Consider the following 19404-nt stretch of genomic DNA (forward strand, 5'->3'; position numbering starts at 1 on the left):
GTCGGATCATCTAGTATATATAAATTAAAATGGTGATTTCGCACAATACCAAATCAGATTTTAATCACATAAGTGCATCAGCTCGTACTTCGTAGTTGAATCGTCCCTTGACTTGTATTGCTCATACGACAAGAACTTCATAAAGTTTATGTGATCAGTCACGTGCTCGAGTGCGTGGTGCGTGTGCCTCGTGCCGCACATGTGCGCAACGACAACCCAAATCCACCACAAAATACAAGTGCACCGAAATATGTATGTGGAGGCGCAAATTTGCAGAAGCAAAATAAATGATAAAATGATTTATTTTTGTCGAATATAAAATAGATATTTGAGAGAGCGTGAAAAGAATCTAGATTAAAAGTTTATATTTTGATTTAGTTTGAAAAATTTTCAAGTTAAAAGAATTTAGTATTTAAAAAAATGTCAAATCAACCCTTCATTATCTTACATAGTCTTCAAAGACAGTTTTTCTATCAAAACAACTATTTATCCATAAACTTCGAATTAAAAAAAAATTATTGTTAAAAAAAATGCATCATCTCTTCATTATTAATTTCCCGCAAAGTAATTAATCACAGAAAAATCGTAAATTTTTGCATATCTTTACGTTTCAAAGGTTTTCGAACATTTTTATTATACCTTATTGTTAGAATAAATGAAGGTATGTGTGTATGGGTGTGTGTGTGTGTAGTATGTATGTATGTACGTGCGGACAGGGCCGGTCCTACCTTGAATGCAATGCATGCAAAAAATGCGGGTGCACACCTTAGGGGGCGCCAAAACGAGATTTGGATATGAAATTTATGATGTGGTTTTTCAATATCATTCAAGAAATATATGCTTTCCTTGAATCTTTTACTAATCTATGGGCAATATTTTTAAAATACGTTAAAAATTTCACTTTAAAACAATAAATGGGAAAGTAAAGATGAATACATACTATTTCTTACGATATCAGTTAGGAGAAGTTTATGATGCAATTTTAGATATTTTAAATAATAGAAAATTAAATTAAAATAATTCAACATAAAGTACCAATGCTATGTTTAATAATAAAAGGCTAAAAATTTTTTAATCTCTGCTTTGCTCAATAAAATAAATTGCATAAAATCCTAAAAATATTAATATTGCGCATGCGTTAGAAATAATTGAAAATTTAAGAATATTTTTGGATGTGTTGAAAAGTTTGCAAAAAAATTTAAAAATAGTTCGGTAGTGCGACAACGATAAAAGACACAAAAACTTGATTATGAGCACCCACGAAATGCCTCGATCTTCTCAATAATTTTAAAATGTATTTTTGCGCTTTTAGTTCACATATATCTATTTTTTGTGTACTAAACACAGAATTATTAAAAAGTATTTTAAAAAATTAATTGTTAATTAATTAATTAAATTGTTGTATATTTTTAATGATGAACTGTTAAAAGAGTAAAAATAATAGGGGGGGGGCGCTAGAAAAATACTGACATGCGGGCGCTGAGGACCCCAGGACCGGCGCTGTGTACGGCCAATTTTCGTGAACGATTTCAAAAGCACAGAGTTTTTGAGAGAACGGAGCGTCCGATTTGAATGATTCAAATTGGAGCGGTCGATTTTCAAAAAATTTCATGATTTTCAAAAAAAATCAAAATTATTAAAAATGTTAGAAAATTTCTAAATGTTCAAAAAAATGTTTCAACAAATTTGCCTTAAGGCACGATGCCGTGCACCACTAGGTATAATATTTTTCAGTCTACGAAGTTATTACAACTTGGATTTTTTCTGTGAAACGATCATTATGATTGTTAATTTACAGCTATATAAAATTCTGAAAACAATGTTGTTGTTTTCAGAACTCCCTTAATATTGGGAGTACGACAAAGAGAGTACGAGTACGTCGACTTGTTCAAATAACGAAAAGACAAACGGCGGATCATTCGGGGTGACAGATGGAATTATGAGCCGAGACAACACGTGTTTATCTACGCACGATTCGCGTGACCTACACCAGTCAGAGCACTTTGTGTTTGTGAACCAAACGCATAAATGAAATAGGGAATATCGCCCTTTAGATGGATACACACACTCTAAATTTAATGAAAGTGGTTTCTTGCTTATATTCTTACTGACTGCTTTATTTGCTTCTTAATAACAAAAAAATATTCGACAATTATTCTGCATTTAACGTAAGGGAAACGAGTGGAGAACAAAAAGTAAACTAGTAGTACATGGCATCGTGTCTTAAGTCAAATTGTTGGAACTTTCCAGTACCGTAATTTACATTTTTGTCTAAAACATTTCTTTACTTGATAATCCATCAAAACTGTTTCCAAACATACTATACAAATACATATTTTTTTAAACATGAGGGTTTTAAACGGGACGACTATGTGCAAGTGGAATTTCTCCCTGGACAAGTTGCATAAACTTCCTGATATGTGTAAATAATCGATTTAATCAACAAATATTCAATTTGTACATTATCTACATATGTAACATTCTAGTTCAAGCGTCTACCTGTCAAAATTGTCAACATGTCTACTTTTGTATCTGTCCACTCGTTTACATCACATTTCTACCTGTCTACTTCTCTACCTATCTGTTTGTCTTCCTATTTGTCTACCTGTTTACCTGTTCACTTGTCTACATGTCCACCAGTCTATCTGTCATCTGTGTATCAATATTTCTACGTGTATATGAATCAATAATCAATAATCAATAATCACCATCAGATCACCAAATGTCAATTTTTAACATTTTTCCTGAAACTCCGAAACCGCAGAACATGCTTTGCTCAAAATTGTAATCACTCACAAGTAAAATGTTTGAATCATTTGAATCGGATGCTCCTTTCTCAAAAAGAATGAATTTTCAGTGTTTGCACATTTTGCCCCGTATTTCCGAAAATTTTCACTCCACGACAATTTAATGAATGAAGGTATTTTTGTAATATAACCAAACGTATGTTTTCGTCTTACATGAGTAAGAACAAGAACTTGTTATTGTTTCGGTGAAATGGCATTAAAAAATATCCATGTCAATAAAATATGATTTTATTTTTACATTTCTAGATTTCTTACAATTGAATTTTTAGTAACATCGATTTCGGTTTGGTCCGTGTCTACATGATGCCCAACTTCGGCAATAAAATTTAGACTTTTCAAAATCAGTTAGGCTCCTTAAATTGTCACGCGTAATTAAGAGTAAACATATCCAACTAATAACAATCAAAGGGTGGTTAGTTGGATATCTCTTTAAAAACCTACCAACATTGAGAAAGCATGGGAGTATAATATGCATTTCAATTTCTTACGAAGAAATGCTTGGTAAATCATCACATAATTCTATTGTTCATGAATAAGAACAATATTTTATTTATATATATACATTATTTTCATATCTCAGTCAGACAGAGGTGCCTGGTATGAGAGATTATGAAAAACAGTTTTCATATTTTATATATACATTTCATTTGACTATTTCATTAATATAATATCTATTATAATTAAAATATCTTTATATATAACTCTTACGTCTTTTTTGTCTTCAATTTCCTTGTAGTATTTCTTTATTTTTCTTTTAAATTTATCGTCACCATTGGTCATCTTAATATCGTTTGGCAATTCGTTATGTATTTTGCTAGCACTCCATATGATATTTTCTCTCAAACTCTTCTTTTATTGTGTTCAATGTGAAAATTGTTGTGTTGTCTAGTGTAGTGTTCATGTATATCTTGATTTATGTCTATTGTTGTACTTGTTTTATTTCGGTAAAATTTCATTTTGTGTATTAGTTTGCATTTTTCTATTTTAATTATGTTATTTAGTGAATGATTATTTGTTTCTCTCTGTAAGTATTTGGTGGGTGTCAGATGTGGAAAATTATATGCTATTTTTATGGCTCGATTCATTATTCTCTGTATATCATTTAGGTTAGCTTTAGTCGTTTGGCTCCATGTTGTTATCTTCTATATATATAAAAATAAGTCGGGTTTTCCTTCCTGACGAAATAACTCCAGAACGCACGAACCGATTTCGACAATTTTGCATTCGTTCGAAAGGTCTCGGGCTGCGCAAGGTTTATAGCTAAGAAAATTAGTTGTGCATGGCATCGTGCCTTAATGCAAATTGCTGGAACTACACGCACCGTAATTAAAAATTCGAGTAATAAAAATAATCAATAATTGTTTTGAATAATTTCAAATAGATTATATACATATATCTTTTATATATATGAAAATAAGTCGGGTTTTCCTTCATAACGATATAACTCCAGAACGCACAAACCGATATTGACAATTTTGCATTCGTTCGAAAGTACTCGGGCTCCGCAAGGGTTATATCTAAGAAAATTAGTGGTGCATGGCATCGTGCCTTAATGCAAATTGCTGAAACTTCACGCACCGTAATTAAAAATTCGAGTAATGACATTAGTGAGAACTATCAGAATTATGCTTGGTTAAGTCAACGAGCAATTCTTGCCGCAAAGAATAATGATGTGCACGCACTGAATTTCACCATTCAATCAAAAATTGCTGGCGATTTGGTGACATACCAATGATTCCGACTGGTCTTTCGTTTGACTTCGAACGATTGCAATCTCCAGTTCGCCTTGCGTTCGCAATAATAAGTCGCAAGGCCAATCGCTTAGTGTTTGCGGGATAAATTTCAAATATATTATTTAGAAAATCATTGTTTTTCACATGAGCAGTTATACGTTGCCTGTTCACGAGTTGGAAAACCATCCGCTTTGTTTGTGTTAACGTCAGACCAAAAAACAAAAAATGTGGTTTAGCAAAGAGCACTTCAATGAAACGGATAATTAGCGGATTCACTTTCATTTACTTCGAGAAGTTCAACTAAAAAACACTTAATTTTTCTAATCGAAATACCATCTGGTGGCAAAACGGCGTTCGTCGGTTTTGCTAGTTCCATATAAAATTATAGGTATTATTTGCGTTTTAAGAATTTATTTTTTAATTGAATTGTATTTTATTTTTTTTTGCCGAAAGAGTGGATTCTTTTCAATGCCCCTGTTAATGCTCCCATCTTTCTTTTTATTTTGTTTATATGTTCTGTCCATGTCAGTTTTTCATTTATTATCAGTCCTAAGTATTTTATACTTTCCACTTCTTCTATTTCTCTATTATTTACTTTAATATTTAGTTTAGTGTTCTGAGTATTTTATGTTTGAAATATATGTATTTTGTTTTATCGATGTTAATTATTAGTTTATTTTCAGTTAGCCACTCGATGTATATTTTCATGTCCGTATTTATAGTATCTTCGAGTATTTTTTATATATAAAATATTTTTATATTTAATATAAAAGTGAAAAATGTTATTCGAATGTGATTTCTTTCCCGACATTTCTTCCAATTTCCAGCTCCCTTACAATTAGATTTTTAGCAACATCGCTGACTTCGGCTTACGGACCTAACCTGTTCCCCTCCTGCCGGAGCGGGATGATCAATCCGTGCGCGGTCGCACCGGCTTGTCGCTCGTTCTTGTGTACGAACTCTTCGATTTTCATTCATAATTTGATTACGGCTACAGATAATTCCGACGGAAAATCCACGGTCGTCGTTATATAGACTATAGAGAAACACAGACTGGATAGAAAAAATTAAGGTTTACATTGGAAATCTATCATTTTTAGAAATATATAGAGACAAATGTCTTGAATCTTACAAGCCATTTGCTATATAGGTACTCTATAAATTTTGCTATAAACAATTTTTATTTATTGGAAAATAAAATTAATTTAATGTAGAATTGTATAGTAACCCAAGTGAAACACGTGTATTATTTATAATATAATGAATGTAAACTGTTAACTTTTACTCTAAATGATTTGCAATTGATTGAAGCTTGAATCCAATCCGACACATTTCCGAAATTTTTCAATTAGAATATACTAAGAGTAGAGATATCCGAATAATCTACTAATCCAAATCATAAATATCTACTTAATATAGAAAAAAATGGGAGTAAAATTATATCCAATTATAATTATATTGTCCTGGAGTATTACCATGTAATTATACATACCGCTCTTTGTTGACCAAGTTTTTTTTTTTAAAGTTATATAGATACCAGTTTTAAATTTGAATGATTAAGTAATAACATTTTGAACAAAAAGTTTATTTAATAACTAACTTATCATTAGGAACAAAAACTTTATCTAATTGGCAATTTAGAACCACAAGGTTCTAGCTTTTAATTCCGTCTCGGACAGCTTGATATCAACTAGTTATATCAGTTTTTAATTGAAAATGTCATTTACTTGACGTTATGTAAAAATAGCCTTATGGGGAATTTGATATATAATTAATAATTATCTTATCCCAAGAATAAAATTAAATTGACTGCATTATAACACTTTTTTTATTTTTTCAATCTATATTTTGAAACTCGCTTAGAATTAGATATTCGTAATCCGTGATTTATATAAGAAATAATTTATTTTTTGAAGACAAAAACGGATTACCAATATCTAATTACAATTGTAAGTTTCAAAATATACATTGAAAAACTTTGAAAAAGTTGTATAATGCCGTCTATTTAATTGTATTCTGTGGAATAAAATTATTATTATTAATTGTATATCTAATGTCCCATAAAGCTATTTTCACACAAAATCATATTTAGATCTATATTTTCAGGTAAAAACTTATAGATAACTACTGCTTGATATCAAGCTGTCCGAGACGAAAATAAAACCTAGGATCTTGTCGTTGCAAAATCAAAGCTTTTACCACAGAGGCACGAACAAGCTCAAGTTACATAAAATAAAAATTGTTATATTAAGTTAAAAAAAATATGATTCAATTTTATTCATTTGTATCTTTTACACCTGTTCATGTTGAGATATCATGATCATTAAATAGTTGCATTAAACCTAGTTTTCACAGATTCTTTACATATACTTTCAAATATCATAGAACGATAATATTTTCATCAAACAATGAACAATGAGCTAATTAGTGCATCTACCCGTTCCGTAGTTTCAATAATATTTAAAGTTAACAATTATTTAGTTGAATTATTTCTTTGGACATTATCTTTCACGAGAAATGTCGCGTTCCCTCCAGAAGTTTTAACGCACATAGCTAAATATACGCCAATGGAAATGGGACCATTATAAGGGTAGTATTTTGGAAATTTACAATCGTTTCATACTTTAGTACGTTAATAATTAGTAGTCTGGCCGAAGGCAGGTCCTTATACACCTGATGCGTTTTTCTTTCAAAAACTTCTTCTTTCATGTTTCGTGGTCCTGTGCTTCAACTTTCAGTTCCCTGTATTTTCTCTTCTCGTGTAAGTCATCAATAATCTGCATTTTTCTTCTTCCCAATCCTTTGAGTCCTTCTATTTTACCGTTGACTACATCATGTAGATGGCACTCTTTAACAGAATGGATCCGATCCAGTATCCTTTCTTTTTAATAATCGTGCTCAGTAGAGGTTCTTCATTTGTTTTTTTAATGACAGTATAACATGTGTGTAGTTTTCCAGATCAATTTTCATTGCATTTACTATTCATACAAGACCCAGTGAACACCATGCAATTTGAGCGGCGCTTGCAATCTGAAATCCACAAGCGTGCCTTCAACTCTGTGACACTCATGTGGACTCAACGTGGATTTCACATTGCTACCGCCGTACGGTGTTTAGGGGGGAGTAATTAACCACTTCTCATAAGCTATAATATTTTAAAGAATTCGTTTTGACTACAAAATATATCAACATGCCACGTTTCATCCAAATCCCAGAAGAGTAAACCTGAGGCTCTTCTTGTTAGTCTAACAGAAATAGCTAATAATAATATTTTTTGTCAACGACAGTTTTGGGGTACGGTCAATAGTTTTCAAAAATTTATAATAAAGTATTACATTTATTATATTTTTCGTTCACGTATATAAAGGTCCTGAACAGCTAGAGGGCGGCGGGCAAGTCAGAGGATGCTCATTAGTTCTTCAAACAGAAGGAGGCGAGTCTGCTTTGACGTGGCTACAACTATATGGAACTAAATCTATAAACTATGCGAACGCGGATGTATAGTATAATATAGTCTATTATATATATATATATATATATATATATATATATATATATATTGTACTGCTTTAATATAAACTATTTGGCAAATATCAAACTTTAGATGTAATCTATTGAACATACCATTTTTTTAAGATTTTTTCATTTTGTTCCACGTTTTAATTGAAGATAATCCAGCCAAGACGAGTTTATTATATTATTCCATTTCTTGCATTATTGTTATATAAATTTTGTCCACAAGTAAGTCTTCTTATATGTACTAATAAAATGTGTTAAGATATTTGTAATATAATAAACACAAATAGTAATAATTTTCAATTTTTGAATCCTGTTCAGAACTTATCATGAAATGTTATTATCTCTCCTAATAACCAGAGTGATCTAATACTCGTATATAGATCTAAATAAATATGATTTATACTGAATTATATAAATATACTTTCGGAACATTGATGCAACGAATTAAAAATATAATCACAATTCAAAAAAATATATATCACAGACAGAAAAAACCATTGGGTAGCCCTCTATAAGAGCTTTTGCAAATATATTTTTATAATTACCTAGTTAGTTTTGTTCGCAGTTCAATAAAACGTTCAATAAATAAAATAATATTCGGAGAATAAATGAGTCATGACACATTTATTGAGATATTTTTCTATCAATAGAATTTAATCAGCAGATACTTTTTTACCGAAGATCCTAAACCGATTTTGAAAATTAAAAAACTCTTTGAAAGATATCAGTTGGGAAACGTTCTAATCATGTGCTAATTAATTTTGGTAAAGATCATCCTGGCCATTTATAAATAACTGATTGTTATATTTTTTATGATTTTGATGAAAATTTGTTAGGTGATAAAGTGCATAAACCTAACGAACATCCTTTTACATTATAGGTCAAAAAAACGATTTAATTATAAAAATTTATCGAATTTCGGAATTTCAAAAATTTCAATATTGTATCGTCACTAGTTTAAAAGTTGACCAATCTCAATTCTTACCGAATAACTTGATTATTTACATATATCGAGCATTGTTTATAACTTACATAAGGATTAAGGAAAAATGCTACTTACACCTAATTTATAATAAATTTATAAACAACTTTAACATCTACGAATTTTAAAACAATGTTTCTAGAAATTTTAGAAAAATATTTCTGGCCTTGCTTCTGGTTTAACATCAGATATGATGAACTGCAGTATCTTAAATAGTGTAATTTTCTTTAGGTTTTTTAAATTTTTTTTTACATATTTTAGTCTTCTTTATTCACACACACATACACGAATATAGGATATATATAGGAGTCACACACACACGAATATAGGGGTCGTGTTCGAATCTCCCTCTGGACAACATGACATCAGGCAGCAGCGATGTCCATTTTCACTCGAAAATATAGATCAAAAATATGTGTTCAGTTGAAAATAGCCCATTTCGGGCAATGCTATGTGAAATGGCAATGGGAAATCTCTCACACTGTACACATGTATTAATATTAATATACAGTTGTACTCATTAAACTGCGATAAAAAAGATGTATCTGTATACAAGTATAAATTAATACATTACAAAAGTTCGTTTTCCCAATGCGGGATACTAAATAGATATTTAATAAATAGAAAAAGTGTGGCTGTCGAATTGATTCAGTTAGTGCAACTGCTAATGAAACGAAACGAACCAGGCAACTCGGGACGGTGACTTCATTAGACAATTCAGTTCGTCGCATAGTCCGTTCGATCATGAAAACTTTCATTAAACGCTATCGAATTTAATTCTAAATCAGCGAAGCTTAATTCTCTATTGCAATTTGCTTTGTAATTCAATAGTGTACTATTCGCTGCAATTCTTCTGCAAGCCAGACGAGGATAGTTTTTTGCCAGATTGTCGTATATTTGTTCAAAATTAAGCCAATGTAAATGATACCGTATAAGGAAAATAAAATTTTAAGAGCATTAGTTCAATGCACAAATATTTTTTTTATAAAATCAGTTATGTCCTCGTTCGTTCACCTAACAAATTCACTATTCTCAATGAGTTTGAAGATCATTGATCAAAACCTGCATCCAGTTTATAAAACGTCTTATCCCCGTCCCAAAACGTTGCTTGAGAATATGGCGCAATTTGTTTCATGCGTTGATTCGACCCGAATTACGCAAAGAAACTTCAACAAAGATCGGTGGTGTGATGTAATATATAGCAAGTGCCTATTCTATAAATCACGAGCCATTGGAATGGATTCAGTTTATTCTACTGTCGAGGAAAGGAACGTAGAATTGAATTTATTAAAATAACAAAGATTTTTTAAAACTAGTATTCTTAATGTTCAATGAGCTGTTCTGATGTAATTCTTATAAGCTAGTATTATTAGAAGACAACCCAGTGGTTGCACTTTTTCTGTATGATGACATTTAAGGGTCGAGAGGCCTAAAAGCTCCTCGTGTGAAAAGATCCACCCCCATTATCTAACAACAAGCAAAGTATAAAATTTTTTAACGATACGATACAATTTTAAAGTAGAAGGAAAAGGATGTGTAACTAGCTTTTGCCTTAATTTTTACAACATCGATATCATAAGATAAACGTCCATGTATCAATATTTATGATAATAGTATGTTTTACATTACTAGTCTTTTAGGTTTTGGGCACTGTTCTTTGATTCACAACACACAAATATAATTCTCATGTATACTTTGTTTAATTGTTTTATAAGATGTATTATTATTTTTAAGTTAGATTTAACAGTTTTTTCATATAACCTCTCATATAAAGCTTACATGAAGGGACCAACTAAATCTTTACACTAGCAAAGGTATAAACAATAAGAAAATAGTAAATAAAACAGTAAATTAAGTTATAAAAGCAATTTCACAGGACATAAATCAAATTAATCCAACTCTCCTAATGAATATTGCTCACAAAATACTAGATCAAGGTTGTGCGCGGGGGTGATCGCATTCGCATTGGTTGAATAATGTTACTATTATTTTGTAAAACATCTTTAAAATTAAAAATAAGACATTGAATCTGTCCCTTTTTACCCTGCCTATGTGGTAAAAAGAGACAGATGAGAAAATTTAGAAAAATAGCAAAAAGACATATTTCTATAATTAAAAAATTCTTAACTAATTTTACTGAACATAATTAGATAGTTGGTTGTTTGATATGTGTTATGTGCTTTGGTTTGTTTTTCACAGTAAAAGTACTGAAAATCAAATTGGACTTTTGTGCCCATATCTACCCTATATCTAATTCCCCGAATGACTATTTTCACTTCCAACCATATTTAGATCTATATATTCATGTAAAAACTGATATAACTACTGCTTGATATCAAGCTGTCCGAGACAGAAATAAAACCTAGAAAATTATTGTTGCAGAAGGAAAGCTCTACGAACAAGTATAAGTGACAAAAAATAAAAGAAAATAAGATTGTTAAGTGAAAATTTAGAAAATAGAAAATTGTTATCAAATCTTATATACACATTTTTCAATTTGTATGCTTTCCTGATTTAACAATGATATGAAAGTGAAAATCATAATCACTTATAATAAAATTTTTGTAATAAACTTTATGCAAAACTTTAATCCATATAAATAATATTTGCATCATATTGAATAGAAATATAATGATATTTACTTAAATGTTTTAAAACAATTGTAATTTTACGAAAGCATGAACTTTCCGATACGTGTAAATAATAGACTTCAATTAATCTCATATTAATTAAATAATATCGAGATTTAGAGAATTTTCTGGCAAAGTTCTGGTCTAGAGGTATGAATTTTGTGCGGTTTTTGAAAGACCGTAAAAAACTAGCAATATTGAGAGTATAAAAAAATAAAATCAAAAATAGTCATAAAGTTTTAATTAGTTAGTGGACAATGGGTTCCAAAAAATTGGCACCTGACCCATGATTTATGTACATTACTTATCTAAAATAATGTTATAATTGCATGAACTACAAACAAGTTAAATTTTTTTTCACAAAACAGCGACAGTCTGAAATAAAAATACTTTTTTTACAACTTTTATTTTGATATTCTTGAATTGTTTAAAAATAATAATAATTGGTATTTGGGAATAAGCGTAGTTCATACTCAAGAGAAATCTATAAAGAAGATTCTAAAAATAATTTAAGTAAATTGGTCCAGTAGAAGTTGAGAAATCGTGGGTATCGTATCAAAGAAGACAGATTCAAGGAAAACTATTAGTTTAAAAGTTCGCAGAGGAAGGAAAAAAAAGACGATTATCGTTGTCAAACAACTATCTCTCCCAAAATAATTTAACTTCTCCTCTTGCAAACATTCTTTAATAGTTATTCTTTAAAAATATCAAACAAAAAAAACATTTTTTTTTATTATTCTAGACCAGAATACTATTAATAAACAAATTTGTATTTTCTCAGAAAAATGTTACAACCTTAAACATATTATTGAAAGCTATAAAATAAAGAATAATACAAAACCATTTTTAACCAAAATCCATTTTCTAGCTGTGAAAACAAAACGAATTCTTACAATTAGTTTGGAAGAGGCATAACATAGCCGGTAACAGATTGCACGACATTAAGATGGCGACGTTGAATAATCGCATTTACTTATTACTATTCTATTTTACCGCCCTCGAACTTTTAACCCGCAGCAGCAATTTGAGAAAACTTTTATTGTCGCTAGCTAAATTATTTGTATTTATTATTATAGGAATAAAATCTATATAAAAATGTTAAGACTTGAAGATAATTAATACTAAAAATATGTAAAAAAATGAATATGTATTTTGAAAAACGCGAAGAAAACTGCACTAGTTTAGATATAATATGATATGCCTGGTGTGTAATGTGCCTTTACGTTACGTAACCGCTATGTTTGACGTAACAACTGTACGTAATATTAACGTTTTGTGGTTTACTGGGCAGTGTATCACATCAGATTTTAAACCAGTGAATCAAGCCTAGATATATAAGTCTAAAATTTCTAGATATTCAAGTTTAAATAAATCTTCTATTGTTCCAAAATTCGTAGATATAAAAGTTGTATAAATCCACCATAAACTAGGTGAAGTAGTTAAATTTTGCCTTAAGGCAATTTGTAAACACTTCCCAAAATATGTAAATAATCAAACTTAATCGATAATAATTGTGATTTATTAACAATCGTCACATTCTATCGTCTCAATTTAAAATTGTGACGATAGAATTTTGAAATTTTTGCACGACTCATTTTTCCAAACTTATATGATTTTTTATAATAAATCAGTATCAGTATCAATTGTCATTTAAGTTTCTGTTTACAAAAATTTACTTGAGGCTAAAAAATACAAGAAACATAAAAAAACCACAATTACTTACCCATTATAATAAACCGAAAAAGAAATCGAGAGGTTTGTCGCAATTTTTTCACGCTGCACTTCACAAATTTGATTAATATTTGTTATTTATAAAACACGGTAAAAATTTGGACAATAACAATCACAACTGACATTTAACAATGGACGTTAAATATGTACGTTAAGTATGAACTTGTCTGAACCGTGTAGTGTATACCAACATTATAAAAATAAATTACAAAATCAGAAATATGTGCATTGCAGCAGGGTGCCCCATGTAACAACTTGCCCCACCTTACCCCAACATTTATTTCTATTAATAATAAAATCATAAAAAAATACATTGACATAACGCTATATTTACAAACGCAGTTGCCTATCTAGCCATCCGAGTCCGTTAAAGTCATTTTCCCCACTACAAATAATTTTATATTTAAGCCACTTTCATGAGTCTATAATACTTAAGGGTGTACTTTTTGGCCGACAACTATATATCCATACATAGTTTCCAAAAAGTACTTAAAACAAACAATTTTAATCAATTATGAAGACACAGCTAGACCGATCTTCAGCTGAAAACTGTTCCGCACAATTTTTAACTAAGATCATTCAAATAGTTTTTAAATTTTCAAAATGATTTAGAATTTTAAAAAAAACAACAAAAAAGAAGTTTGAGCGTTTATATAAGCTGAGAATGCAAACGTTAATTATACCAAAATTCAACTATCAAAACTAATCAATGCTCAAAAATTAGTTTTATTAATGAAATAGATTTTTTTAATCTGCGCTGCTGTTTTCAAGAAAACGCTCACGATTAATTAGTCTTCCAATACGCACATAAAAATACATATACTTTCTGAGCCAAACATTCAGAAAACCCTAAGAAAATTAAAGAAAAAATTTTAATAAAAGCTTCAGTTTCCTGTATAAAATAACAAGTAAAAAAGAAAAAAATCAAATTGTAAAGACACAACAAAAAAATATTTAAATTAACCACATCTGGAAAGAATGAGATATTTACATTTCAAAAACAAAATGCAGAAATATATTATATTAAAGCTATGTATATTCACCTCAAAATAATTGGAATCTTGAACAATTAGTTAATCCTCATATTATTCAAAAAACTAGGTTTTTGATCGACACTTTGGGAAGCAATTCTGCTTGTAATTGGAAACTTATTTTTTGTACAACTTAAGTTCAAAACATTCACTCGCAGAGCATCAGTCTTTTGAATTGGTTCAATTTTACTTGAGGTAGAAGCTATGCAGTTCTGTGAACTTTCTTGTTTTAATTCTTGTGAAGAATTAAATTCATCTTTCTTACTAAAACCTTTATTTCCCATAGAATAATGACTCTGAGAAGTAGAGGCTTGATCATCCGACTCTTCAGTATTACTTTCTGTATCTTGATGTAAAATAAAATCTAACGATGGCAAATTGGTTAATATATATTCACATTCACTGAAAAACTGATTGAAGTTTAGGTCCAAAAATAATTCTTGGAGAAACCTTCTGGCATTAAGTCTATAGGTACTGTTTGACATACTGTTACACATATCAGAATACAAACAAATGTCCTGGAAAGCTAGAGGATGAGCTTGTTTAAGTTCTAGTAAAGACTGTTTCGATTGCTTATACCATACTGGATTGGCTGTTCGCTGAATATGTTTTAAAATCAAAAATGTTAACTTCTTATCATCTATATGAGTCATGCTAAAGCTTTGAGAAATGCTCTCATCACAATCAATAATTTAGGCAAAACATTTGGTTTGAATTGAACTTTTCCTGATCTACAACACAGCAAACAGTTTTGTTTATCATGCTTAAATGATGTTTCATTATCAAAATTACTCATATCAAATTGAATATTATAATTTTTCTCAGACAACCAGCCACTTGATTTATCTATATCTTGATTTATAGATTCATTATTCTTTTCAGTTCCTTCAGATGGAAACATATCATTTATATTTATGGGAAGACAGATTCCCATATAGCAAGGACCAATATTATCTCTAGGGTTTTCTAAAGAATCATGAACTTTTGTAAAATCAGTAAATGTCCGTGAGGAAAATCCACAATCTTTCCAAAAATCTAAAAGTTTGCTATCAGATTTACTTTCCGTTTTACCATGAGTTTCTAGAGAATTCAAGGAAGTTGTACTACTTTGCATATTAGTGTTATGGTTTTCACTAGAATAATCTAAAAGAACAGTCAATATTAAATTTTTAATAATATTTACAAAAACTTAATTCATAAGTACAAATGAATTTACCGTAATCGGTGGTCAGAGCAGTATCAATTTTTGAGTGGTCTGATATTGAACTATAAAAAAAAATTGACAGCTATTAACATAAAACACAAATGAATTATTAAAATTTCTAAATAATCATTTATATCTCAAAGTTTCTGTCAATCTCAAAATCTCTGTCAATGATCACATGATTTTGTATTATTGAATCCAAAAATTTTCTTGTCATGTTAGGACAGGGTAAAAAAAATAATGATAATGATAATAATAATATTATATATATATATATATATATATAATATATATTATATGGTTTGGTATGTATAATTTCCTCCTTTTATATATTTATATTTATCATCACTTGTGCATTTATGTTAAATGTTTTTTAGATTACTGAATGATGACACACATCAAGTGTCGAAACGTATAATGGAATAAATAATTTTGTTATTTATATATATATTTATATATATATATATATATATATGTATCAAAGTTTACCTTGTTTCATAATTTCTACCAAATGTTCCGTACTCTTTCCAACTACTGCTGGAAAAAGAATCAGAACTTTTCTCAATATCAGGATTTGCTAACCAACTTCGTGGTTCCCGGTAAAAGATTGTGATATCAATCGAGATTTATTTAAGGTTTCATGAAGATTATCCTTCAGTATTATTGGCCATGTTTCATTTCTGTTATGCTGAACACACACCCAACCTTATGCATAAATTGTTTAAGTTACATAACAATTGATCATGATATGTTATAATTTTATTATGAAATAATTTACCTAATTTTCGTAACAAATTTGCACCAAAGAATGTAGAACCAATCAAGCCCAGAGCAAAGAAAGCAGTTGCTCGCACAGAATAGACTTCAGAATATTTAGCAAGTTTGATTATGTTACATATAACGTCTTCACAAATTGAATACAAGTATTTTAAACCTTGTGCACTCGTTGTCATATGTGCAATTGCCCAGATACACGCCTTCATATGAAGAATGTCATTTTCATTTGAGCTAACCCCTTCAGCTATAAACTAAAGATTAAAAAAAACTTACGTAGAAGCAATTGATGATATTACTAAATATTACTGAAATTTTACCTGAATCATTTCGTTTATCATACCATGGCCTTGTAAAATTTCTAAACCGACACTTGTGCAAATAATTTGTCCATACAGATGTGGGGGCAATGTGGGCAGTATTAATGTGTTACTATTTCTAGTTGAATTCACTCGTTGACTGTATGTAATATCAGCATTGCGATTGTTTTGTGTTAGAGAGCAATGTGTTTCTGATTCAACAATTAATACATATCTAAAATTATTATATGTGTATTTAATAAATCATCTTACATAATTACTGATATTTCATTAATCAAGTTACCTTTATTATAGTATTTTGCCCAGTGTTCTACTTGTGACAATTTCTTCACGTGTCATACAATTTAAAGATTCTAATTTTGAAAATAAACGTGTTCTTAATAATCTTCCCTGATCTCCAAGAGTTAGCAATGTTGGCCAAATTTTCATTAGCTTTTTCAAATACAACTATTGGCAAAATATTTATTTACAAAATTGTTCAAATAATATTTTCTAAAAGCAAAATAAACCTGATCATGACAAGCTTCGGTCAAAATTTCCAGAGCAACTTGAGAAATGCTTGTTTCCTTATCATTTATCTGCTTAATTAACAATGGCATTCCCCATTCAACAAAGTCTACAGCTTTTGTTCTAAGTAAAACAATTAAAAATTGAGTAGCATACAGTCTGGATTTTAGAACAGGACTCTGAAGCGCTGCAGCTAAAAATATTAATATAATGAAAAAAATGCAACTTCAATATTCAAAAATGCAGAAATAAAAATTTATTACTTAGAATTTTTCTGGGACTTGCATCTAACGTGTAATCTAGTCCAGAAACAATCAATTTCACATAACAAATGTGATTAGTTGTTTCCACAATATTAAAAACCTAAAACAATGTATATAATTAATTTAAATAATTTAAATTCATATGAGGTCAAACTATTACATACTCTGAAAATATATCGGTTTCTTGCAGTAATTCTAAACCTTTCTCGTATTTGCATAATCTACCAATGTACAGAAAATACATTTGGCATAAAGTGGCCAACATATGTTGAGGACTAAAAAGGCATTCATGAGCACTTTTTGATTTGCTAATGGCAGTAACATGTGAAGAATATCAGTAAACAGTTCAAGCAGAAGACATGTATAATCAGGCTGAAAATGTACAATATAAATATTTCTCATTAGTAGAATGACAAGCAGTAAATAAATTCTTTTTTTGCAAAAATGTGTAATGGCAAAGCTGATGCCGAGACTGATCAATTTCATCACCATAATTCATTTATTTGTGTACCTACTCACATGGGAAGATCGGACTAGCCAATCAACTAACTCAAGTCCAGCATATACGCAAAGTGAAGAATTTCGTCCATGTCCCAAATCTTGGTGAGAAAACGATTACAACTTGGTGAAAAATATTGCACAGTCGCCGAAAGAAACGCAAATGTGATTCATCAGAAACACCTTTTGGAGTGCTCTATTAAAAAAAAAAATTAAAACATCACAAATGTGGCTGATTTTCAAAAAATACTAAAAATAATAATCACTTTTAAACAGCTCTCACTACATTCCAATTCCAAGAAGCACCATCTTTATCAATTAAAACATTTGAATCTCGAATTAAATCTTCAACTTTACTTAGACCCGTAAAAAATTTAAAAATCTTATTTTCTTTTGCAACTTTATAGATTTCTCTTGGCTTACATTAGAAGTATCAAAATGTGATATGTCTGAAGTCGGACTTTGAGATTCATTAAGATTACAGTCAGATTTAACTAAGCATCCTGAAAGCAATATCTGATCCAAAAATACACTTGCGGAAGCTGGCTTGCATTCCATAATTGCATTTAAGTTCTCCAATACTGAAACAGCAAGCGAGCCTGCGGTTTGTTTGATGAAGCATAAGCTATCAAACTTGGCAAAGCTGGACTTGTATTATAAATTTCTGGAGGCAACAGTATATGCATCATATTTAATAATTTCCCTAAAAGATACAAGTATGTGTTTTGAAACAATTGAAATATAAGTAAATTATTTTTACATACCTAAAAGAATAGTAGCTCTAACTGAAATAAATGTATCAGAAGCTACGATGACCTCAACAAGGGCTGAAAGAACCCCTGAATTGAGTAAACAGTATAAAAGCAATGCTAAATGTTGTTCTGCGGGACTTGGCACAGTACTAACTAATGTAGGAAGAATACTACGACATTCTGCAACTACAAATCCTTCATTTAGTCGCCATTGATCCTAAAAAAAACTCTTCAAGTTATATACTTTTAGTATTTAATTTCTGAGTGTTATTAATAATTATTAACCTGAAAGTCAGTAGGATCCAAAGCAGCCACCGCCACAGAATATTCATCAGTCCAAACAGGTTGTGGCAAACCCACTAATTCATACAGAAGATCCAACACAGCTCTCTACAATTTGATATTAATGAAAAAACTACAAAACTATTTAAATTAATTCGGATTTGTATAATGATTTTAATACCCTGACTTCTAGTTGGTTCAAATACAAAATGGATATTATAGATGAAAGACCAGAAGGTTTATCTGGATTACAAAACTGTAAAGTTCCAGCCCAACTACGTAATACTGATAGCAATGCTAATCTGCTACATGTATGATCCGAATATCTCGAGCATCTCTGACACAATACATTCATATTAAAACATAAAATA

The 19404-nt window shown here is 30.0% G+C and overlaps 2 protein-coding genes across 2 annotated transcripts in view; both read right to left on the minus strand.

Annotated features, from left to right (window-relative positions):
- Window positions 1-15082: 15082 nt before the first annotated feature.
- On the minus strand, window positions 15083-16237 carry LOC113376379. Its single transcript, XM_026616286.1, has 3 exons — window positions 16127-16237; window positions 15650-15699; window positions 15083-15576 (listed from the first exon to the last, which is right to left on the minus strand). Exon 3 carries the CDS (start codon window positions 15545-15547, stop codon window positions 15083-15085), a length of 465 nt encoding a protein of 154 aa, XP_026472071.1. The 5' UTR covers window positions 15548-15576; window positions 15650-15699; window positions 16127-16237.
- A 2328-nt stretch (window positions 16238-18565) lies between these two features.
- The window catches only part of LOC113376380 (rapamycin-insensitive companion of mTOR-like), a 2532-nt gene continuing 1693 nt past the window's right edge, over window positions 18566-19404 (minus strand). Inside the window, exons 2-5 of the mRNA XM_026616288.1 lie at window positions 19215-19370; window positions 19037-19141; window positions 18764-18968; window positions 18566-18702 (exon numbers count right to left, since the gene is read on the minus strand). Coding sequence (XP_026472073.1) covers window positions 18566-18702; window positions 18764-18968; window positions 19037-19141; window positions 19215-19370 — 603 coding nt within the window. The remainder of the gene's footprint in view (window positions 18703-18763; window positions 18969-19036; window positions 19142-19214; window positions 19371-19404) is intronic.

This window comes from Ctenocephalides felis, unplaced genomic scaffold (genome assembly GCF_003426905.1).
Source record: "Ctenocephalides felis isolate EL2017-DRISC unplaced genomic scaffold, ASM342690v1 CF-g0.4_SCAFFOLD_01886, whole genome shotgun sequence".
In the NCBI taxonomy this organism is placed as follows: Eukaryota; Metazoa; Arthropoda; class Insecta; order Siphonaptera; family Pulicidae; genus Ctenocephalides; species Ctenocephalides felis.